This window comes from Prionailurus viverrinus, chromosome B1 (genome assembly GCF_022837055.1).
Source record: "Prionailurus viverrinus isolate Anna chromosome B1, UM_Priviv_1.0, whole genome shotgun sequence".
Lineage (NCBI taxonomy): Eukaryota > Metazoa > Chordata > Mammalia > Carnivora > Felidae > Prionailurus > Prionailurus viverrinus.
Window position 1 is genome coordinate 104,847,056 of NC_062564.1, and position 25,594 is coordinate 104,872,649.

Sequence of the window (25,594 nt, forward strand, 5' to 3'; positions counted from 1 at the left end):
ACTATGAATAAGAATGGTAAAACTCCAGCCAGATGCAGATTGACAGTATTTATTACATCACCCTTGCAGACTGCATATGGCCCTCACTGCTCAATAAAGAGTTTGGTGAGGTCAGTTCACCTTTGCTACAGTTGCCCTAATGATGATTCACTTCTCCCACTGGGTCCGAACAGTCATGAAACTTTTATTGCTATAGCATAGCTTTTGTGTTTTTGTTTTTGTTTTTTTTTTTTTTTTTTTGCTTGGTTTGAAAGCACACTTGCAGATTAAATTTGTCTGTTTTTTATTTTTTTCTTTATCCTAGAACCATTGAGCTGTTCGTATGGTTGTAAACACAGATATAAATCTGAGTGTTAAAATTGTAGGCTAGTACTTGGTTTGAAGGTGGTCATCCCAGTATTTTAAAGTGTACTTCTTTCACCTTTTTTAGGGGTTTTAATTGTCATCAGTGTGAAAACACAAAATTAGAACATTTTCATAGAAAAATGACAGATCTTTAAAACGTACTTGTTTTGGATTCTCAGGCCTTCTCATACCTCAGATTGAAAAATGGCAATCTAGTGCAGTCTTTCCCATATGCAAAACAAATCAATTTACATATTTACAGCATAGATGTCAGTTATGATGTGTTCTTTCAGATGTAAGTAGGTTTTCCTTTAAGGAACGTTTTTCATACATGTGATTGCAAATGCATGGAAAATTACAAAACCTGTTTCTTTTAACTCTCCATCAAATGTGAATGTGAAACCATATGAAGCGATTCTGCATTTTATTTATATTTGGTCCCAGTCAACTTCTCAGATGTTTTCATAGCTGGAGAAAACTTGGAAATACTAAGTAACTTCAGGCAGAGCGTTCATTTCCTTTTCATACCAGATCCAAGAGAACTGATCACGGTAACATCACAGTAGACATCATGTGAGGATGTCACTTGGAGGTGCTCCAAATCTCCCCAGTTTCATTTAACAGCCTATTATTATGGTATATTCATCTTTTCTTCATCCGAGCCAGTGCTTCTCAAAAGGGATGCTATTGGCATTCAGTGGTGACCTTTTTTTGTTGTTGTGAGAGGCTGTTCAGCAAATTGCAGGTTATTTAACATCCCTGGACCCCAGAAACTAAATGCCAGGAGCACTCCCATCATTGTGACCCACAGTTCCAAATGCCCCCAAGGATTGGTGCTATTACTTGGTTAGGAGCCACTGTTCTGAATTGTTTAGTATTGATTTTTACTGATGTTGGTTAAGGGCCCTAGGTAGGAGCAGTCTAAGCTTCAACCCTAGAACTTTTTCTTTCAAAGAGTATGAACTTAGGTGCTTTATTTGCCTTTTCTGTAAAATGGAAGCAGCATTTACTTCATAGAAATTTAAAGGAAATAATGCATATTTCCTTCCCTTTTGGAGAGTGAATTTCAGTAGTTTACCTTGAGAATCATATAATCACAAACTTTGATAGTCATTTCTTTATTCTGGTAAGTGGGAATTAGAACAATAAAACAGCGATTTTTATAGACTTTAAGAGTCCTTGGGGTGCCTGGGTGCCTCAGTTGGTTGAGTGTCCGAGTCCGACTTGGGCTCAGGTCATGATCTCACAGCTTGTGAGTTTGAGCCCTATATCGGGCTCTGTGCTGCAGCTCAGAGCCTGGAGCCTGCTTTGGATTCTGTGTCCCTCTCTCGCTCTGCTCCTCCCCTGCCCATGCTCTGTCTCTCTCGCTCAAGAATAAATAAAATCTTAAAAAATGTCCTTATATTTTACATGAATATTAATGATTTGGACAGAGCCATTTGTGGATTGTTGTGCTACTGGAAAGGTAATTGGACCGGGAGTCCAGACCTCCCGGGGTGGGTTGTCCCCAGCTTTGGGACTGGCTCAGGTTAATAACCCTGGGTTTTAAAGTGGGAGTGGAGGTGGGGTGGGGAGGAATCAAGGCAGAAAAATTCATTAATGAGCTGAAAAAGCTCTTTCAACCCTAAGCATTCTTTATTTTCACAAGGAGAGCAGATTATCAGATTCTCAGATTGAATAGTTTCCTTCTTTAAGTACTTTCCAGAAATGAGTAGTGGATCCAGGTCAAATTATGCAAACAGTGTAACTAAAACTGTATAAAATCAGGATCAAAGAGCAGGAAAAATATCTAACATTATACTTTATGTGAGTTACTTTTGTGTTTTTCCTACGGATAATTTTAGCAGATTTCCATATAAGTTATCAACCATCGCTTTCCAGACAGGAAATTAGTACACTCTTTGTAATTCTGGTTTTAAAGTGATTAATTCACATGACCTACGAAATAAAAAAAGCACTGGAGAGAAAGAAAAGGGATGATGTTTTAATAGTAAACTTAAAAGCATGGGAATGCATTGTTTTTTCTGGATCATTCGGGGCCTGCAGTTTTTTACCCTGTTTTGTTTGAGGCACCCTGCAAATCTCCCCAAATGTTACACTGCTCAAGGACTTGCTGCGTAGCTGTGCTTGAGGCCCAGGCTTCAGCCTTCCAGACTTTCCTCAAGCGAGCCCCTTGGGTAGGAGCTAAAACAGACCAACTTTAGTCCCCAAATCTCTAGCAGAGTGTTAAAGCATTTTTTTGGTCTAGTATTAAAACCATTCTCCAGTTTAGAATTATGGTTACTATGAAATATTGCTATAATTTTCATTATAGGTAATTAGTTATGTTTTCTCACATGTGTTGTCAGTTTTATTTTATCTTTCAATTTTTTCAAAAAGAATCATCCCCAAATCTCTAACTTATTTTTGCAAAAAAAGTTTTTTTTAAGTAGTAATGGAGAAACAAACTATGTTCTTGCAATTATTTTTCTCAACTGTTAAGTTCTTTATGTTTATATGTTATTCAAAAAATTACATCATATGTAAGTGTAGTTATTTGTCTAGGGGGTCTTATGTTTTTTCAGTTATAATTTGAGAAAATACTAACATTCAAGCAACTTAATTTTTTTTCATGTGTTTCTGTAGAGATATTAGTGTTTTAAAACTAGGAGCTTCAGAAGAAGCAATGGCTAACATCTAGTTACTCTGTACAAGCCCACTGAATAAATTGTTTTTCAAAAAAAAAAACCACTTTTGAAGATGTACTCCATTATTTAATAATGTTTGATTAACTTAAAAATAATAATTATTGTGTATTAAACACTGTATTAAACATAACATTTGTATGTCCCAGACTCTATGCTGTCACTTAATATGCATTATTTCCTTTAATTTTCTGAACAACCTGAGAAAGGTTATGTCATTATCTTCATTCATTTTATTGAGGGAGTGAATAATATACCTAAAGTTTCACCCTTAGAAAGAAATAGCTGTGGGGTTGAAGCTCAAGTCTGTCCCACTTAGGGCCCTTCCCCACCAGGCTTTCCTGAAGTTTAGTGTCAGTGTTAAAGGAAGCAAGGCAAAGGCTCATAGATTTAATATCATGTGGAATCTAACTCAGGAAGAGGTTAAAGTTTCTCCTAGGGCCCCTTAATGTGCATATGCATTACTAAATGATTTGCTTAGAGACTTTGCCCAAGTGGGTTTAGTTTCCATCTATAATTTTAGAGTATTAAAAAGTGGGAACTCTCCAATGACATTTTAAAATAGAGTGGCTGAATATTTAGGTACTAGGCCATCACAATTATATTTTTAGTATTAGAACACAAATACCCTAAATACAATATATTTTCAAATAATTTTCATCCTTTGGTACATTTTTTTAGGCAAGAGTACAAAATGCATTGAACTAGTTGCTCTACAATTAGGTTTCATCTAATTGTATTTTTAACTCATGAGAATTACTGTGTTTATATCACAATTTTACTTTGCCTCGTAAATTTTCCTTTTTTTTCCCCTTAGGTTTCTAGATGCCAAGAAATATTCTATAAAACCCAGACAGAATATTTTAATCATTTTCCCTTTCAAGACATCTGGAATATTAAATGTGCATTTTAAAGCATTTCTGTCTTTTTCAAGATTCATTTTGTAAGATGAGTGAGCACTTCAACTTTGGTGGAAAGTAAATATATTGCTGCATGGAGCCCTTATGGACATAGGCATCTGTGTGTGTGTGTGTGTGTGTGTGTGTGTGTATGTGTGTGTCTTTTGCTAACCATATTTGAAATCTCTACAAGAGTTTACATCTGTCTGTCCTGTGAGTACGTTTTGCATTTCCTATTTAATACTTTTAGATAGAAGGTATTTGGAAGAAGCTGTGGCATGTCTAGATGAGTGGAAAATTTCTAGAACATAAGCTATAAATTGTAGTTTTCTTTTCTGTCATAGGTCTATAATAATCTTGTGTGAAAATGAGAAATTGAAAAAGGAGGAAAGTTTTGATTCCTAACAGAGTATATGCCTTAAGTTACCTTTCATTTTTTCAATGAGGATTGCTAATCAACTTGTAATATTTTTATAAAGAAGATGAGGTGTGCCTAATATATAAACTTAAACCTATTTAAATATCTATAAAAAAGGTATTACTAGATTTGAAACATTAAGTTAAATCATTAACTTAGTTGAGTCTATCATTTTAAGAAGTATACTTTTATCTACTTAAAAAAACAGAAGTACACAGGGTTCTGCCATGTGTATAATTTTGAGGAAATAAACTGTTACAACTATCATAAAAAAATGACCATTCATCTTCTATGCTTCCCCCCCCACCCTGAATTTTTTTTATCTTTTTTTTTTTATCATTCACAAATTAATTTGGTCATCCCTCTGTGTATTACTAAAAATGCAAAATGTTCAACACTGGAAATATGCAGCTCAGCCTTTTCCTGCTGCAGCTGCTGGAACCTGGCTTCCTGGCCTTTTGAGTGCATGAACTCGTTTAATTTTGTAGGGTGCTCCACCTACTTTGTCACACCATTTTGAAGGGTGTGGTGCTGGCAGTATTGTAAAGAACCCCAGTGAAATCAGAATGCATTAAACAATATTCTTCATGACACTGATTTTTTATATCAAATTGCCATTGCATGAGCAGTTTGGGCTGTAAGAGTCTTCCCTAAAGTAGGATATGGAGACCGTAAACTTCTGATTGAATTCATTATTTAAAAAGGTTTGAAATTTAAAATTCAGGGCACATGTATGACAACTCTTGGCAAGTTTTTGGCAGCTGCCATTTGGCTTTATTTCCTATTATCTAATTAATATCAGTCATTTGGGCTCTTTACATGCACAGTGAGGGAAAGGGTCCCTCTGCGCCTCAGCAGCATCTATGATGTATACAAGTTTGAAACCACAGATGGTGTTCACATTGTGTTACCTGAGAGGAATAGCTCCCAATGTTGATTTTGGTACCCTCCAGGATCTACTTATTTTAAGACATATTGTAAAAATTAAAAACAAACAAACACAAAACTAAATTTAATCTACCCATTTAAAAATGGTCTATAATACAATTCATTTATGAAGTAAGAAATTTTTTGTGTCAAAATAAGGAAGGATATAAGTGACTGGAGGATAACAGATTTTGGTAAGGAGCGAGGGAATGATTTGGATGGGATGTTAAACATCAGGATCTTATCATCAACTATAAACTCTTGGCACCAGTTTTCACTGCATTTCCCTGGGCTATGGCTTTACTTCAAGTTTCTGGGCCCTGTTAGCTTTCATTAACAGCCTTGTAAAGTGAAATCAACCAAAAGACTCTAAGAGGGCTGTCCTGCTTTTAAGTGCTCCCAGGTTTGCCAGGCAGTTGGCAAGGACATGCTTATCCATGACAGCAAAGTCTCTAAGTTTTTAGTGCTTGTAGCATGGGGTAAAAATACTTGTGGAACTTGTGTCTCTTTCCTTTGTGCTCAGATGGTTAGGATGCAACTTGCGTAGAATTATGATGTAACTCTTATTCTTGGGGAGGAGGAGGAACTTCATGGGATTCTATAAAGAATGGCATTCTGCAGTATCTGCTTTGGCCAAGGACTTGAGGACTTCAAGCAGTCGTCAGGATGCCAGTAGCCAGCCTGTTTCCAGACCCCATTTAGCCCACTTAGCCTGTGGTGTTGTACACCAGAAACACCTTTCTCTCCTCATCCTTTTTCTGATTCTCTTGGGGGAACTTTATGAAGAAATGAACAGCTACTTCTCCTTAGCCCAAACCCTGTGTCTCCATTGGAATAAGTATGAAGGGTTCAGGAGATAGCAAAATCTTAAATATATGGAAGAGATTTTGGAATGCTCCTACAAGCATTTTCTAATTTGACTTATGTATCAGCCTTGTGTGGTGAGTGAAGGAGTCATGAGGTCGTTCTCCTGTTTAAAAGAAGAGGAAGCTGAGGGGCAAAAAGACATTAAGTGAGTTGACTGACCTAATGATAACCTGTTGACCTGTTGATAAAGTCAGACTTTGTAGGGGGTCTTAGTGGCTTGTTAATACAGCTGCCCATGTTTACACCTGAAAAACTTGAATTCCAGAGAAGTTTTGACTGGTTTGGCATCATATCTGTGTAGTCTTATAGCTGGAACTAGCATTACCTTCTGATTGCCCGTTTGCTATTCTTGACTTCATACCTTGCTGAAGACAGCACCTTGCACTTCACATAAAGTAATCAGAACAGGTGGTGTTTCCCCTGGTTTATAGAAGATAAAATTGAAACTCAGAGGAAGAAAATTGTTTGTCACTGGTCATAAAACTCATTAGTAACAAGTGCTTAGGTTAGAACTCAAGTCTCCTAAAAACATAGCCCCTTTATGCTTCATAGTCCCAAGAATTTTTAGCAACTAGTCAGTCTCTGTTTTATGAGTCAATTATAATTTGTTTTTTCCCTATGAAAAATACATGGTGTGGTTTTGAGAGTAAACTGAAAGAACTTAGTTTAAAGAGGAATTTTATACTACTAATTATTTATCTCTAAGCTTTCAAAAGGTTCAGTTATTATATGCAGGATCACAGTGCGGTCGTCCTCTGTGTTCTTTTGATGATAAAATTAGTGTTAGTAATTTGATAGTCTGGAGCTCATCAGTATGCTGTATAGAACCCACCTTTTCTTTGTTGTCTATTTGCCAACAATTTCAGTTGGGGAAAAAGAATATAGAGGACTGGCGTGACCACATAAACTACAGGATACTCAATTAAATTTGAATTTCAGATACTACTTATACTAAAATATTATTCATTGTTTATCTGAAACTCAGTTTTAACTGGGTGTTCTGTATTTTTATTTGCTAAATCTAGCAACCGTAAGAATGACTCTTGCCTTGAACACATTCATTATACGGTTTTTCAGTGCACTGTTTTAGATTTATAAAACATGACCTGGTTTCAGAGAAACAGACATGGGATTCAGGCAGATATTTTTCAGGACACTATCCTTAAGAATCTTTATTCTCTGAGTCATTTGAGACAGTTTTTGCTTCAGTGGCTTAATATGCCATCCTTTTATGATCTGAGTATAAAAAATTAAGTTAAAGAATGTGTTATCGTAAGTGATTTTTTTTAAGTTTATTTGTTTTGAGAGAGAGAGTGTGCATGTGTGCACAAGCCAGGGAAGGACAGAGAAAGAGGGAGAGAGAGAATTCTAAACAGGTTCCACACTGTCAGCACAGAGCCTGATTAGGGACGCAAACTCACGAACCATGAGATCATGACCTGAGTCAAAATCGAGAGTTGGAAACCTAACCGACTGAGCCACCCAGGCACTCCAGTCTTACTCTCTCTGCGCCTGTATGTGTGAATTTGAGTTTGACTTTCAAATGCAGCTAGAAGTTAGGGAGTGTTTCCTTCATGATAAGCATTGATGTTCTGGGAACTTTTTTCTTCTTACTGGCCATAAGACTTGGAAAAGGAGACCTGGATTTGACTCTAGATTTTGCCACCAAATAGAATGTCTTTGGTTCAGCCTTTTAATTTAGCTTCATAATTTAGAAAGTAGGATTGTTAAAGCCTGTCTCACCAGGTTTAAATAAACTGTTGCCCTTTTCTTTTCATTATGTTTCATATAAATACTTTCAAAATCTTACAAAATCAAAGAAGAGACATGAACACAGAGATCCTATCGTAGGCCACAGAAGTGATTTGCCCAGTCAGAAGTACCATCTAGGTTTCTTGAATTCCATCTGGTACTTTTTACCCTTATATCTGACATATTTACAGGCATCTTTTCCATCTTTATTCATTTTATGCATTTGCATTCAACTTTATAGAACAGCAAAATCCACTATGTACAGAAATAAACTCCTGAACACCATATAAACTTCAATTTTGCAGGAGTGGTCACTGAATGATATGTCTAGGGTTGTTCATTACTATATCTCTGGTGCCCGGCCTAGCTGGAATAGTGCCTGACACACTCAGATCTTTACCTTATGAGAATAATTCATTCTATAAAAAAAAGGACATGTAAACATGGATCCAATTAAAATGGGGAAATAAATCAGTGAAAAGGTTTTGATTGGAACTTTATCTTGAATATGGAACCACAGATTATAAAAGTAAATTAATCTTAGATTTAATAAAATGTAGATTATAATGAAAATTCCATGCTAAATTTTAGAATGAACAATTTTTGACAAAACTATTTCACAGCCAATTAACTTCACTTTTTCATGTTTGACTTTTACAACAGGAATATAGACTTTTTTTTTCAAAAAAACACTTTTTGAAACCGTGAAGGTTTCATCATTTTTTCCAAGGACGTTTCTTTTTTTTTAATGTTTATTTTTTGGGCGGGGAGAGAGAAGGAGAGTGAGAGAGAGAGAGGTGGGGAGAAGGGCAGAGAGAGAGAGAGAGGGAGAAACAGAATCAGAATCAGAAGCAAGCTCCAGGCTCTGAGCTGTCAGCACAGAGCCTGACATGGGGCTTGAACTAACAGACTGCGAGATGATGACCTGAGCCAAAGTTGGACGCTTAACTGACTGAGCCACTCAGGAACCCTCCAAGGACCTTTCTTAATCTTGAATATAATTATTTAAATAAATTTCTCTTTTCAAGTATCTGTTATATCATTCCCCTTGTTGATTCTTTATTTGTTAGTTGGTCTTTAATTGGGCATAGCCCTTAACTGTCAGTGGCTTTGTATAATATTGTAATGGTTCTCCAACATTACTTTGATCTACTTGTAGAAATTCTGTATCTTATGTAAGAATTTTAATTTGGGGGGCACTTGGTGGCTCTGTCGGTTAAGCATCCGACTCTGGCTCAGGTCATCATCTCACGGTTCGGTTTGTGAGTATGCGCCCTGCGTTGGGCTGTGTGCTGACAGCTCAGAGCCTGGAGCCTGCTTCAGATTCTATGTCTCCCTCTCTCTCTGCCCCCGCCCCTCGTGCTCTGTCTCTCTCAAAAATAAACATTTAAAAAAATTTTAAAGAATTATCATTTTGATTTGCAGGTGATTTGTATTTGTATAAACTGAAATATTAAAAAATCATTGGGAGAGGATAGATGCTTTTAAGAGGAAAGGCCCACTTCATATAGCCACATTGGTCATGCACTGCAGAACTTTAAGGGATGTCTGAAGAGAGAGAGGTGTGAGGAATGATTTAATTTTCTTTGTGGTTGGTTCTTAAGTGAGTGTTTTGATGTTATGATATGATATGATATGTTTTCCTACCTAAGCATATAACTACAGGGACTCAGATAATCAATAATGTGGTCATGAGAAACCCCTTCCCCATCACTTGTGGTTAATAAAAATTGTTGATTGAATGAGTGAATATACTGGATCTGCTTTTCCTGTATAATTTAATATTGCGTTCATCTCTCCAAGAAAATAACTAGAAATAAAACACGTGTGAAAAATGTAGTATTAAAAAGCATACGAATAAAGAATTTTTAAGCGCTGACTCTATATGAGACATATCATAAGCCCTGCAGGGTATATGAGGATAACTTAACCATGATCAGTTATGAGGCTTATATCCAAGAGATAATAAATATTGATAGTTAAACCACAATGTTGATTTTCTGTAACGAATATACAAGCATTCAGATATTCAAAAGACTGTTGTCTCTCTTGATGTAGTTAATTTAGGAGCCTCATTTATCGATTCATTCACTGCACTCAAGAATTATTTATTGTAGGGGGCGCCTGGGTGGCGCAGTCGGTTAAGCGTCCGACTTCAGCCAGGTCACGATCTCGCGGTCCGGGAGTTCGAGCCCCGTGTCAGGCTCTGGGCTGATGGCTCAGAGCCTGGAGCCTGTTTCCGATTCTGTGTCTCCCTCTCTCTCTGCCCCTCCCCCGTTCATGCTCTGTCTCTCTCTGTCCCAAAAATAAATAAAAAACGTGGAAAAAAATTTAAAAAAAAAAGAATTATTTATTGTAGACACACTATGAGACGGGCATTTTCCAAGTATAGGGGATTTATTGAGGACAGAGTATGTAACAGGCATTTTCCGAGTACAGGAACAAGTTGGACAAGTAGTCCTCATGAAATTTACATCTGGTTGGAGGAGACAGACAACAAAACAACAGATTAATAAACAAGAAAAATATCCGATAATAAGAATTCAGGTGCTGTGAGGTGAGAACATCATGTATCAGATGCCACTTTAGGTGGCAGATCAGTGAAGAACTGTCTGAGTGATCAGCCAGATGTAGGTGCCGGGAGAGCATTCCAGACTGGGGGCAGTTAGAGCTTGGTTGCTTGAGGAGCCCCAGAGAGGCCAGGTAGGGGATTAAAAGAGCTTGGCTTTTATTCTCTATTCACGGAGAAGCCAAGTAGGATAATTAAGATGTTAAGATATACTTTGTTCAAAGATTGCTCAGGCTGCTATGGAGAGAATGGATTTGAAAGGGGGCAAGTATAATATAGAAAGACCAGTTAGGTGCAGGTGATCATAGTCCATAGTGAGAGGTGGTGGAACTTGGACCAGGGTGTAATGCAGGAGATAGAAATGAACAGATTGGGATACAAAATTTGGGAGTCACATTGACAGGACGTGGCCTGGATGTGAGATTTGAAGGAAACAGAAATTTCGAGAAATTCCTAGATGTTGGTTTGAGTAACTAGGGAGGTGATGGTGTTCTTTATTAATATGAGGAAAACTGGCAGGGAGTGAGATTGGAGCAACACAACAGGTAGGGCATTAGGAATTCTGTTTTCACCCATTGTAAGTTGTCTGTTTAGATATCCACCTCGAGTTGTCAAGTCAGTATTTTGAATTAAAAAAAAAAGTTGATCACCATTTTCCAATGAGAAGGTAAGAAATAAATTGTACTAAGTTTTAAGTTGGTAGCTGAAATAATTCAAATGCCTATTTTTATATTGATTTAACAATTTAAGTTACCTGTGCATATTTTTAAATCACATAAAATATGTTAATTTAGACATAGTGCTTTTTTTATCTACATTTTACAAAACAATTTTATTCAAAAGCTTCCTGTACATTTTTGACAGCTTCACATGCATTTTTGACATCAGTTTCTTTGGCACAACTACTGCAGTTCTGGGGGGTTATGTAAGTGTTTCTTCCTAAAGGGATCTTTGAAAGGCTTTTATAATAGTATCCAACACTTGAAATTCTGAGGTCATCCTAGTAATATCTGTGTTATTATTTCTCTTACCCATTGCATTCTAGACTGGCATGTTTTACAATAATGTATATTTACCAAATAATACATTGTTGTTCAAAATAAAGTAATTAAGGCAATATCTGATAAATGAAAAACAACACAGATTCAGAAATAAGGCAACCTTTTCTTTTTCCCTCCGTATCCTTCTTTTTTCACTTAATAAATTGTGGAGATTATTCACAGCGGTACATATGACCATTTTTCAATGTCTGCCTAGTAATCCATTATATAAATGTACCATTATGTATTTAAACAGCCTTCCAGTGGTGATATAGGTAGCTTATTATCTTTGCTGTAACAAACATTGCCATAGTGAATATGCTGGTACTTCTTTTGTGTAAAATCTCTGGAACAAAGGATAAATGCATTTTAAAATTTGTTAGATATTGCCTATTTACCTTCCAAGGAGGTGGTGGTAACAATCTTTCGACTGCCAAGAAGAATGAAGAGTATATACCGACACTCTCCAAAATCGTGCATTGTCAAACTTTTTTTTTGTCCTGGCCTTTTAGTGAAAATAATATGTCATTGTAGAGTAGGGATTGTATTGTTTTTATTATGGAAAATTCTTTTAAATATCCTCAGAGGTAGTAAGTTTTTGTCTTTTGACAGGGAATTTGAGTTTGGGAAAAGAAAGTCTTATGCGTAAGAGATATTAAGTTAGTTGTTACTTTAAGGTTTTGTTTGGTTTGGTTTTATTTTGTTGGTTTTTCTTCTATTTGTTAGTTTTGAGAAGAGGGCTTAGTGAAAAGCAAGATCTAACTTTTAGAGAAAATTAATATTCTTATTTATCTTATAAATTTTCTTAGAAGCTAAGTTTCAAAAGAAAAGCTCCAAAAATGTCTAAAGTAATGGCACTATCAATTGGTATAAGATTACGTTTTGCCAAGGGGAATCATTTGAATTGAACAATCATTTGGATGTATAGTGTGATCTGAAGTTTGTTTAAAAACAAATCGCCCACTGTGAAGCCTTTAGCTCAAATAGGTTTCTTTCACAGAAAGGTACATTAAAAACAAATAATTTAAATTTTCATGGGCAGAATTTTTAAAATTAGGTATTGCATACTTTTTAATTTTCTTCCTTTATACCAGAAGTAGATAATCTAGAAGAAGAGATCATTTTTACCATTGATGAACAAGCATTATTTGGATAATATTTACAGAAGTCTATAATTTTTCTACAAAGCAGGTCAAATTATTTATATTTTTCCCTTCTAAATCTAATCTGTATATAGCAATATGGATAAAATTATCTAAAATTAGACATATTAGCTAGCCAAATTTAGTTAAATATTTGTTTTAAATTTTAAAATGTTTCACTTCAGAACAAGTTATGTTTTAAACAGCGAACTGATTTTTGTACTTATGTTTTCTTCAGACTTTGTCAAATTTAGTGTCTTTTACTCTAACACAAACTGCTTTTGAGAGAAGCAGACTTGAAGCTTGATGCGTTATAAATCAGATATCTGAAAATCTATGTATATAGGCATCAGACTTTATTAAAATGTTCATTGTGCCAATTGTTCTCTACAGCTTTTCAAAATGAAACTGTCTTAAACAAACCACCTTATTTCTATTTTCTGTGAAAAATTGAATTACTATCTGATCAGTTTGCTGTGAGAGAATTTTTAGCAGTTTTCAGGGATAGCACCTTTCTTTCTTAAATATTTAATATGTCTGCATTCTGTTCTGCAGAGAAATGGTCAATGCCTGGTTTGCTGAGAGAGTCCACACCATCCCTGTGTGCAAAGAAGGTATCAGAAGCCACACAGAATCTTGCTCTTGCCCCTCGCAGCAGAGTCCCCGTGCAGATAGCAGTGCACCTGGAACACCAACCAGGAAAATCTCTGCCTCCGAATTTGACCGGCCTCTTAGACCCATTGTTGTCAAGGATTCTGAGGGAACCGTGAGCTTCCTCTCTGACTCAGAAAAGAAGGAACAGATGCCTCTAACCCCCCCAAGGTTTGATAATGATGAAGGGGACCAGTGCTCAAGACTCTTGGAATTAGTGAAAGATATCTCTAGTCATTTGGATGTCACAGCCTTATGTCACAAAATTTTCTTGCATATTCATGGACTTATCTCTGCCGATCGCTATTCCCTGTTCCTTGTCTGTGAGGACAGCTCCAATGACAAGTTTCTTATCAGCCGCCTGTTTGATGTTGCAGAAGGTTCAACACTGGAAGAAGCTTCAAATAACTGTATCCGCTTAGAATGGAACAAAGGCATTGTGGGACACGTGGCAGCATTTGGTGAGCCCTTAAACATCAAAGATGCTTACGAGGTAAGTGGGGAATCATTGAGATGGGGTAGCAGGATGAGGAGAGGAACATGGATGGAACATTGGACAACTGCTGGGAATGGTAGGCATATTTCAAGCTGAGATGTAACAGGATTACTGAATGTAGTAATTTGCACACTTACTTAAAATTGGTACGTATGGTAAGAACTTTCTCATCTTTTTAAATGCCAGGGTTTCTTTACTTGTGGTTGAGTCAAGGATATGGGCCCTAGAGAAAGCTTGTCTTGTTTTCTTCTTGGTGATAATTTAACACAGCTCATCTCATAGTTGTATTCTCTTTTTGACTATAATTATCCTTATCTATTTTGTCTCCCAAGGATTTTACTGACAATCTAAAATGCTAGGTCCAAAACCTGTCAAAAAACGAAACCAGTAGTCTTTTTTCATTCATTTGTTCATTCATTTACCTATTTATTCAAATTAATTATATTCATTCATTTGAAGTCCCGTTGACACCAAAATCTGATTTTCTTTCTTTCCATATTTTCTTTCATTTATTTTATTAAACAAATAAATTTATGTCTTCAAAAAAATAGAAATTGTTGCTCTAAAATAGTTCGGCAGAAAGATTTGGTATTTCTTCTACTTTGCTTCAATTATATACAGATCTTTAATTATGGTCTTAAAGATTACACTATATGACTCTTCAAATTTTCCATTTAAAATTACCTTTTTTATTAATAGAATTATGTTTTTTTAAAGATTTATTTATTTTTGAGAGAGAGAGCACAAGCAGGGAAGGGGCAGAGAAGGCGACAGACGATCTGAAGCAGGCTCCGCGCTGACAGCAGTGAGCCCGATGTGGGGCTTGAACTTACCAACCATGAGATTGTGACCTGAGCCAAAGTTGGACTCTCAATCAACTGAGCCACCCGGGTGCCCCAGAATTATGGTTTTTAAATAAAGCATCTTAGGGACACCCGGGTGGCTCAGTCGGTTAAGTGTCTGACTCTTGATCTTGGCTTAGGTCATAATCTCACAGTTTGTGAGATCCAGCCCCATGTGGGGCTCTGTGCTGACAGTGCAGAGCCTGCTTAGGATTCTCTCTCCTTCTCTGCCCCTCCTCCAATTATGTGTGCACGCTCTCTCTCTCTCTCTCTCTCTTTCTCTCAAAATAAAGAAACTTAAGTAAAAAATATAAATAAATAAAACATCTTAATTGAATGGCACTTTGTTTATAAGGTATTTTCAAGCACCATAATAGAACAATTGTTCTAGCTACCTACCATGTGGTACACTAAATATTCCGTGGCAATCCCGGTTTGCAATTCCTCTCTGTAATTTGAAGGGTCATTGCTTTTTTTATTCATCCCTGTATTCACGATAGCTAATGCAATGCCTGGCACATAGTCAAGTCTTTTTTTTTTAACATTTATTTATTTTTGACAGACAGAGACAGAGCATGAGTAGGGGAGGGGCAGAGAGAAAGGGAGACCCAGAATCAGAAGTAAGCTGCAATCTCTGAGCTGTCAGCACAGGGCTGGATGGGGGGCTTGAATAAGCTGAAGTCAGACGCTTAACTGACTGAGCCACTCAGGTGCCCCAGTAAAGTCTTTTTTTTTCCAAAAATTTTTAATGTTTATTTATTTTAGAGACAGAGAGACAGAGCACAAGTCGGGGAGGGGCAGAGAGAGAGACAGAGACAGAATCTGAAGCAGGCTGCAGGCTCTGAGCTGTCAGCACAGAGCCCGATGCGGGGCTCAAACCCACAAACTGAGATCATGACCTGAGCCAAAGTCGGACACTTAACCGACTGAACCACCCAGGCATCCTCCCAGTCAAGTCTTAATAAATATTTACTAAATTAAAATTATATAGTAGATAAGATAGGTAAGTAGAATAGAAAGGAGGTCATAATAGATGCCCAGGAAAATGTGGTAGGTTCAGGGAAGCAGGAGATATCATTAGTTGGGGAGATGAAGAAATGTTTCTTTGAGGAAGCACCGCTTGATATGGACCCTAGAAAACAGATAAGATTTGAATAGATTGGTTTGTGTACATGGTGAAATCCAGATGTAAAGAGAAGTTGAAAGAAGCAACAGGGCAGGTGCACCACATGTCATCGTATAGACATGTGTGGGTAATAGTGTAGACATTGAGGAGCTATGGGAGCAGAGCCTGGAGATTACTGGGGTCTTGAATGCCAGGTTGAGGGGTGTGTATGTGGACTAGAACCACGAGGGATAATTAAAGGTGGTTTGAAAGGGGGATTGCTATGATTTATACTGTGCTTTAGCAGGATGAATTTTACAGTGGTCATAAAATGAATTAGAAAAATTCTAGAAACTGGGAGGACAGATTATTGAATAGTGTGAGGCAGTGAGTACCTGAACTAGGACACTAGCCTTATGAGCAAAGAAAGGAGCGGATTTCCGATAAAGAAGTGGAATCTGTTGGAGTTGGTCGCTAATAGGAGTTGAAAGTAAGGGGAAAGGAAGAGGTAGGATGACTGAGGGTTTGAAGATGGGTGAGTAAATATGGTAGCCAGTGAGGAATATTGAGGGCAGGGATTTAGGGAAAGATGTGAAATCCTGAGGTATTTTCCAGAATCCATTCTATACAAGGAGTTTATTCAATTTTGATTCTTCTTGGAGCTCTCTCTGCAACTTCTATGAGCTCTGGAGCAACGTCACACCGTCGCAGACTACAAGCGGGGTATTAAGGACACAGCTGAAGGATTGCTGCCAAATTTGCAGAATTCCCTTCCTGTCTTAGGTGACAGCTGGGTTTCCACTTTTCAATGGCACTATAGTCCCAAGTACAGTAGGACCATAAATATGCTTCAGCTTCGCTGAGAAAGCCTTCATTTGTCTGCGTGGTTCTGAGTTTCTGCAGCCCTGAGAATTTCTTCACTTATATGCATTTTGTTTAATACGCTTACCATTTTTGACAATGTCAGTTTTATTTTGCAGTTAGTAATGATTTAATTCTTGTACTGCTGTCTCAAAGGGGTCCATGTCCTTGATTTGCAGTGCTTCCAGGGTGAAGCGTCTTAGCCTGTGGATTCTTCATGTTGCTGCATCACCCTTGGCACCCTTGATCCGTGTTTATAGTGGCCCTGCAGAAGTTATTTGTGTCCCAAGGATTTCATTTAGAAGTTGTGGGGTTGATCTGTGACATATAGTTTACATTGCTGTTGACAGTAGAAGTCAATTGGCTAATGGATAATTCATAATTCAGCCCCACCCATGATTCATATCAAAATAGTGTCTCATAGCCTTTTGTGAAAGTAGTCAGAATGCATTCTGTTTTCTGAATCCTACCTCTTTAAACATGCATCTGTGAAAATTACACCCTAAAAGCAGTATTTCTTAAAGCTTATTTGACCATAGAACCCTTGAAAAGTTGTGCAAAACCCCGAGGTGGCCATGAAACATAATCATACTCAGATTGAAGCTAAAAATAAAAAAAATAGTCTCATAGATAAGTCAGTTATAAGAAGTGGTCAACATTTGATTCATTTTTTAAAACTTTGTGACAGAATGATATAAATGTGAGAAGTCATCTATTTTATTACTAATAAAATAACACATTTATTTAAAATATAAAACAAGATCCATAACTTAAACCAGTGATTCTCAATCAGACCGCAAATACTAATGAGAGGGTATTTGCTGTCTATAGATAGATGTTCAATCACACATCATCTCCTTCTGCATCAGCCCATCATTCGTGTAACTTTCCTGAAGGTGGCACAGCATTTATTGATAATAAGATATTAAAACGTAATCATCAGAACAACTCAGGACAACTGTATAAATGTGTTTGGTATTCTTCTTCTATATGAAAACTAGGTATCATCTAGTATCTATATTGGATTGTGTATAGTGAAGGTTTTTCAGAGAAATTGACTCAGTAGGATACACATATATATGAGAAGAAGTTCATTACAGAAATTAGCTTACTGGATTATGGAGGCATAGAATTTCCACAGTCTGCCCACTGCCTGAAAGCTGGACAAGTAGGAAAGCCGGTGGTGTAATTCAGAGTCTGAAGGCCTGAGAGTTGGGCAACCCGTAGTCTAAGTCTGTTGTGGGTTCGAATCCAAAAGCCTGGGAACCAAGAACTTCAATGGAGAGCAGGTGGGCAGAAGAAGGTAGATGTTTCAACTTAAGTAGAAAGGATGAATTTGTCCTTCCTCTGCCTCTTTGTTCTATTCAGACCCTCAATGATTTAAATGGTGCCAACCTGCATTGGTGAAGATCTTCTTTGCTCAGTTTATTGATTCAAATGCTAATCTCTTCTAGAGACATCCTTACAGACATATCCAAGAATAATGTTTTACCAGCTATTCGAGCATTCCTTAGCTTAGTCAAGCTGACACTTAAAATTGACCATCACAGATTACGTTGAACACCTAGTGTCATGCCCTACAGAACCCTCAAGATTCCCCAAGATTTCCTGTCAAAGGATTTGTATTGTCAAAACACTCCTTTTTCTCCTAAGTCAACCAGAATGCAAAACTTAGACTCTTCTCCTGTTTCCATAGGACAGCCACTCCAGACATGCTATGATTTCTAGGAATAAGACTTGGAGGGTTTTAGGGGAGGGTCTCATTGCCATTCATATGGCCTTTACCATGTAGCTACTGTTCTTCCCCACCCTGATGACTTCATTCCTCCTTTTGCATTCCTTATCAAGATAAGTAAGTCTTTACCGTCTCTCACTTTGCACGTCTCACTTTATCAAGAAGTTTTCCTGAAGAACTGTGAGCCCTCTGGGGAGCCTGGGTGGCGTAGTCAGTTGGGCATCCGACTTCGGCTCAGGTCATGATCTCACAGTCCGTGAGTTTGAGCCCCGCATCGAGCCCTGTGCTGTCAGTTCAGAGCCTGGAGCCTGCTTAGGATTCTGTGTCTCCCTCTCTGCCCATCCCCCACTCACGCTCTCTATCAAAAAATGAATAAATGTTAAAAAAAATTTAAAAAAAAAGAACTATGAGCTCTCTCAAAGAATTTCTAATGAGTAAAATGATTTCCGAAATGAATTTTAGAAGAAAGAAGTAACAATATCAACTGTTTTAATCTTGATAAATCTACCAATCTGTCATGATCTAATTGCACCCCAAGGAACATAGTGTGGGAACCACTATATCTGTCTTTGTTTAATGTTCTAATAAGTTTTAGACATTGTCTTAAAAATGCCACTCTGTAAGAGATAAATAACTTATAAATTGGCAAGTCTACTTATGTTGTTTTCTGTTATTTTTACTTTTATGTAATTTCAAACTTAAGGGAAAGTTGTAAGTCTAGTAGAAGAAACTTCCATATACATTCTACCCAAATTCTCCAGCTGCTTATGTTTTGCCACATTTACTTTATCATTTTTTTCTTCCATATATAATACATGTAAGTAATATGTGTATACTATTTTTCTGAACCACTTAATAAGTTGGAAATATTTTTACTAAATTTTTCAGTGAATGTTTTCTAACTGGGATATTCTTTTATATAATTTGAATACATTTGTCCAAATCAGAATTATGATACAATGCTATTACCTAATAGTCCATAGTTCAATTTAGTCTATTGTCCCATTAATGTTCTTCATAGCTATTTTTTCCTCTGATCAAGGGTCTGATCCAGAATTATATAATGAATATGCTTGTCATGTGTCTTTAGTCTTCTTTAAATCTGGAATAGTTTCTCTGTTCCTTTATCTATCTGTACATATATTTTGAGAGTACAGGCTAATTATTTTGTCAAATTTTTGAGGAGACTCAAAGTAGACATTTTGGACAGAACCACAGATATCAATGATGAGACCTTGTTTGGGCTTCCAAACAACAACAGTCAGTTCTTCACTTTTCCTACACCAGGTGATATCCTACAACCCAATTCAATTCTGATGCTGTTAGTAGTTAGCACTAACTACCACTCGTAACTAACTGCTGACACTATACTACTACTAGTTAGCACAGACCCCACAGTCTAAAGACTCAATCCCACTAGATTGTCCACAGTTCCCAGTTCAGATACCAGCCACAAACAGGGCCCCCAAGCTACCCACATTTATGCCAACCTACAAATTAGGTGATTCCTCTTTCAGGTTCAATAATTTGCTGGAATGATTCACATAACTCAAGGAAGCACTATATTTACAATTACAGTTTTATTTTAATGTATACAATTCAGGAACAACTAAATGGAAGAGATGCATTAGGGCAAAGAATAGAAGGTGGGGGAACACAGAAATTCCATTCCTTTTCCAGGAGGTGCACCACAATCCTAGCACGTAGATATCTTCACCAACCTGGACACTCCTCCAAACCTCATTGTTTTGAGGTTTTTTTAAATCAAGGTTTCATTATGTAGGCATGACTGATTAAATCCATTGGCCATTAGATTGAATTCAATCTCCAGCTCCCTCTCCCTTCTCTGGAGGTCAGGGGTGGGGCTCAGAGTTCTAACCCTATAATAAGTTGGTTGATTTTTCTGTAGCCAGTCCCCATCTGGAAGCTCTCTGGGGCCTACTCACTTATGACTCATCTCATTAGCATGAACACAGGTACAGTTGAAAGGGGCTTGTGTTGACTATCAAAAGACTTTCCTGTTACTCAGGGAATTACAGGGATTTTAGGAGCTCTGTGCCGGAACCTGGGACAAAGACTAAATATATATTTTATTAAATACCCACAGTCTTCTCAACATATGTTACCAGGAAGCATATGATTTTGATTTATCCCAGTGTTGATGTTAATTTTGAAAACTTGGTTAGTGGTGTTTACTAGGTTTCTCCACTATAAAGGTACAGTTTTTCTATTGTAATTAATAAATCTTATGATGAGGTACCTTGATATTGTGTAAATATTCTATTCTTCATGAACCTACATTTGGTAATTTTAGTATCCATTGATTCGCTAACTCCATCATAACTTCTATATTTTTTAGTTCTCATGTAACGAAGAGTTTGCCTTCTTTATTCATACATTCCTTTATTTATTTCACTATGGACTCACAGATTTTTGTTTTGTTTAATGAGTTATGATCTGTTATTATCTTTATTTATTCAAATTCTCAAATTATATCCAATTCGCCAGGCTCTGTGTCTTTTTGTTATGTTGCCATCACTCTGGGTTTTCTTGCTTTCTTGTGGGCTGAAAGTTCTAATTGGCTTAACAATATGTTCCAGGCTTATCTTACACTTTCCCTGTCCTAGCTCTAGAATCATTCCTTTCCCAAGGAACTCTGGTTCCTTTCATTGGAGGAAATAAGCAAGATAGAAACCAAGATGTGAGCACTAGATGTGTTCATTACTTCTGGTATGTGTTTGTTGCTACCAGTATGTCAGTAGACAGAGCTAGGAAAAAAATATGTAAATATACAACACATGCCTATATTTTATTTATTTTTATATCAAAGAATTCTTAGTGATACCTTCAACACCTCAAGGTGCATTTTGTTTCTCTTCCTCCTTTTTCTATTGGGTGTTTCCTTCTCAAAAAATGAAGACCCAGGCTTCCTTATCTTTACATACTTATGCATGTTCAAACCAAGTCCCAAGCTCTTTACTCCTTTCTGTAGAATCTGGTGTCTCTCCCTTTAGGCTGAACAATTTCCATTAGCACTTCTTATAGTAAAGGTCTGGTGGTGACAAATTGTCTCAGTTTTAGTTTATCTGAAAATGCCTTTATTTTGCCTGTATTCTTGAAAGATATTTTCACTGGATAGACAATACTCAGTTAATAATTATTTTTCTTTCAACATTTTAACAGAGTTTTCCCATATTTTTGGTCTTCACTTTTCTCATGAGAAGTCAGCTATCCTTTGTATTTTCATCTTATGTTTCTTATGTATCATTTTCATAATATGTGTGTAAGTTTAAGATTTTCACTAACTTTGGAGAAATTTTGGTCTATGTCTTTAAGTATTTTTCCATTCCATCCTCTTTCTTCTCTTTGGGACTCCAGTGATATATATGCTGGACCACTTGATGATGTCCCAGAAAACACCAAGGCTCTGTTAACTTTCTATAGGATTTTCCCCTCTCAGTCCTTCTGATTGAGTACTTTCTGTTGATTTGTCTTCAGGTTTGCTGACCCTTTCTTATTTTGTTCTTCATCTGCTATTAAATGCATCGATGAGCTTTTCATTTTAGATATTGTAGTTTTCAGCTCTAGAGTTTCCATTTGTTGTTTTTTTAAGTTTTTTTTATAGTTTCCCATCTGTTCATTATTACCATGTTTTCCTTTAAGTCCTTAAGTACATTTATAATAGAAGCTTTTAAGTCCTTGTCTGTTAATTCTAACATCTGAATCATTTTTGAGTCATTTTCTATTGACTACTTTTTCTCCTCCTCACTATGGGTTGCAATTGCAAGTTTTCTTCACATGTGTTGCGATTTTTTATTGTATGCTGGATATTGTGGATGTTTTCTTGCAGGGCATTTGGATCATATCATCCTTCTTTAAAAGAGGGCTGATATTTGTTCTTGTAGGTGGTGAAATTACAAATGATCATTTTGGTCCTGCCAGACTTGGTGTTATTGTTAAGGTAGATCTATTTTTGTTTTGAATACTGTCTTAAGGAATACTCCTCCCCTCCCCCCACCCCTTCCCAAATCAAGGATATGGTCCTTACTCCTAAGGAGTAGCCTTTCTGTGTCTCAGCTGAATGCCCGAGGTGCTTAGTGAGGTCTCTCCTCTGGTTGAGCTGGAGCTCCAGCGCCTCCAAATATTTACCTAATTGGTATCACCATTCTGCTTTCAGCCTTCAACACATAATTTTAGCTAGTTCTCTTAGAGCCTTGCTCTATACATGTCTGAAGTGAATAGCCACTCAGTCTTTTGCCACTCCTTTTACCCCTTCCCCTAACTCCCCAACATAGCTCTCTTATTAGGTACTTTGCCTTGCAAATTTTAGCCACTTTAGAAGCCCTGAATTCCTTTCAGTTCCATTTGGAACTGTTACTGCACTTGTGTACCACCTACCGTCTTGCCAGCAGGAAAATGCCCCCGGAAGGAAGCCAGAGTATTGCCTGGTTGTCATGTGTATTCCCCATTTTCATGGTCTGTAGTTTAGCTGTCTCATATATTTGTCTAGTCTTATATTTTTCAGTAGGAGGGCATGTCTGGTACCAGTTGCTTTATTTTAGCAAGTAGATATCCAAGGCTTATTTTTTTTTTTTACACTGTTCTCATAAACAGTCAAAGGAATAATCATGATAATAGTACCGCTCCATTTTTTCTTTGGTGTTGGCCGGAGCTAGAGCAGTTAAAAGTTCTCTATGTGTATTGCTTTTGCCCTGAGTGCATTATTAGGAAAATTCTTTGAGATGACCAAATTCACCTAAGGTGAATTTGAAGCATACATTATTCCCACCTCCTTTAATGAAATGAAATTTAGGCTGCTGTTGATTTTAAGCTCTTAGTATGCCCCCAAAGCTGTGAAAGTCCTATTGTCAGTCTGTCAAACTCTATTGCTTTGATTAGATAGTTGAGTTTGGTTCTCTTCTTTATCAATTGGTCTAGTAATTTAAATATTCATTAACAAAAATTGCTGAGGATGCATTTTATTCATATTTTGATTATTAGCTTGTAGAATAACCCACTACATAAGTTAATAATTTTTTACCTCTTTAACTTAATTCATCAATATCAGTATCCTGTCTGCCTTTTTAGATACATTCCAATATAGTATGTTATTTAAGAAAGATTTTTTTTAAATATTCAGCCAAAGTTTTCCCTGTGTCTCAATATAACTTTGAGCATGTTTGCAAAAAAAGGCAAAAATGCAGTAGTGTTTATTTATAATCTAAAATATTTATACTGATTTTCCACTATTTTATAACTTCTGTCTGGAAATTGTCTTTAATGCCAAGTTCGACTTTCTTGGGAAATTTGGCCTCATTTCTGACCCCAGTTGATGGAATCTAGTGTAATCATTTACTTCATTCACAGCTTTGGCTTTACATGACTTGACTAATTAAAAAAATAAATAAATGACTTTCAAAGATGAGGATTTTCCATTGTGGCTATTCCATGTTCTCTGAAGGGAATTCCAAAAACAAAGCTTTTAGAGCAATGTTGCTATAATTAGGTTAAGCATGTAACTTCCCAAGACTATTGCTTTGAGGGGAACAACACTCATTCTGGTATGTTTGTTTCCATTCTAATCTTATCTCATATAGTAGTATCTGTCCATTTCACCTAGTGTGTTTTCCCCCTCACTTACAAGGTTTGTTTTAAACTATGATAACCTAAAAATGATCACATTTGATAACGGTGATATTATTTGTTAATTAATTCCTTCGTTTATTTACCAAATGCTTTGGACTTCTTTTGCTGGTGTTGGGAATACAGTGACAAACCCCCCCCCAAAAAAAATCCCCTCATAGAGTTTATAGCCTAACTTTAATCTTCCCAATCTAAAGTTCAACAAAAATAGCCTGTACCCTTCTTTAATTGACCCACATTTAGAACTTTTACACCTCTCAGAAGTCCTTTGTGGTTATTGGATGTGTATGATATAATTTGTAAGAAGAAAAAAATACAAAGATTAAGTTGTTTACAGTCTGATTGAGGCCATACAGCTTGTTTTACGTACACATACACATGAAAATATTTAAAATTCCTATGAACACCTGAGATAGAAGACAGAATACTGAGGTAATATATAAACAACCATTATATGGGAAGCAAAGTCAATATTAAGCTGGTCACTTTGGAGTTGGTAGGTTTTATAGGAAAAATTTCAGAGCGGAGATGCTTTTCTTTAGGATGGCACAGAAGAATCAGATAGCGAGATGGGAACAGGCAAATTGTATTACAGAAGTGGAGAGTTGCCGTTTTTTTTGTGAGTCTAAGGAATGCTATCTAAATCAGTTAATATTTTGAATTTCCGTTATTTCTGAACATTTGTTTGAGTCTGTATTTTTTTGGTTCTCATAAACACTAGCTACTAAAAAATATAAATTTATCTTTGTCAAAGATGATATGTACTTAGATGATTTGATGTCTTTCCCAATGATAAAATTGTCATTCAGAGCAACAAAGTAAGTTGAAGGTTAGATTTTTCTAATCTTATAAATCAGAAAAATCAAATCTGTCCTTGAACAGGTCAGTCATTAAATTGAATTTCTTTTTTTTTACTAGGATCCTCGGTTCAATGCAGAAGTTGACCAAATTACAGGCTACAGGACACAAAGTATTCTTTGTATGCCGATTAAGAATCATAGGGAAGAGGTAAGCTAATTTTCCATTTTGTAAAAGGTCATTTGGAAACACTTTTCTTTTTGAAAAAAACTTTTACTTTGCATGTTTATGAAATAATACTGTAGTGACAAGTTAATTACGAAGAGCTTAAATATTCTCCTAGATTTTTTTTATTTAGACTTTAGATAGGGCTGAATCTTGATAGAGACTTTACTTTGACTTAGAAATAGATTTCAGACTTTTTATTTCCTTACCTCACTACCCCACCACCACCCTAGGACCTTATTCTCTTTTACGATACATAATTGTGATTGTGGTTAGAATCAATTTATTTCATATTATATTGGAAGCATCTGAATAATGTTCATTTCATAAATGGTTATCCAATTGTAATGGTCATCAGCTGATTTTGTGGGGAGGCATTCAAAATGAGGTTTTGAAAACATGAAAATTGTAGCTAATTCCAAGTACATTTCATTGTGAAATTATAACAAGCAAATGAAATGTTTTGGTTTATATTTCATCTGACTAGAAGGTTTGGATTCTGTTAGCACTAAATTCCCTCTTCACCCATACTTATTTGAAAAAAAAAAAGTTAATAAATTAACAGTCAAATTGTATGTTTCAGTTAAACGTTTTC

The 25,594-nt window shown here is 36.4% G+C and overlaps 1 protein-coding gene across 5 annotated transcripts in view; it reads left to right on the forward strand.

Moving 5' to 3' along the window:
• PDE5A (phosphodiesterase 5A) overlaps nucleotides 1-25,594 on the forward strand; it is a 142,078-nt gene that overhangs the window by 7,179 nt on the left and 109,305 nt on the right. For all 5 annotated transcript variants that reach the window (XR_007151686.1, XM_047856812.1, XM_047856815.1 and 2 more), the window contains exons 2-3: nucleotides 13,199-13,787; nucleotides 24,895-24,984. Coding sequence is in view for 4 of the 5 variants with exons in the window: in XM_047856812.1 (XP_047712768.1) it covers nucleotides 13,199-13,787; nucleotides 24,895-24,984 (679 nt within the window). In the remaining variant the exon portion in view is untranslated. The remainder of the gene's footprint in view (nucleotides 1-13,198; nucleotides 13,788-24,894; nucleotides 24,985-25,594) is intronic.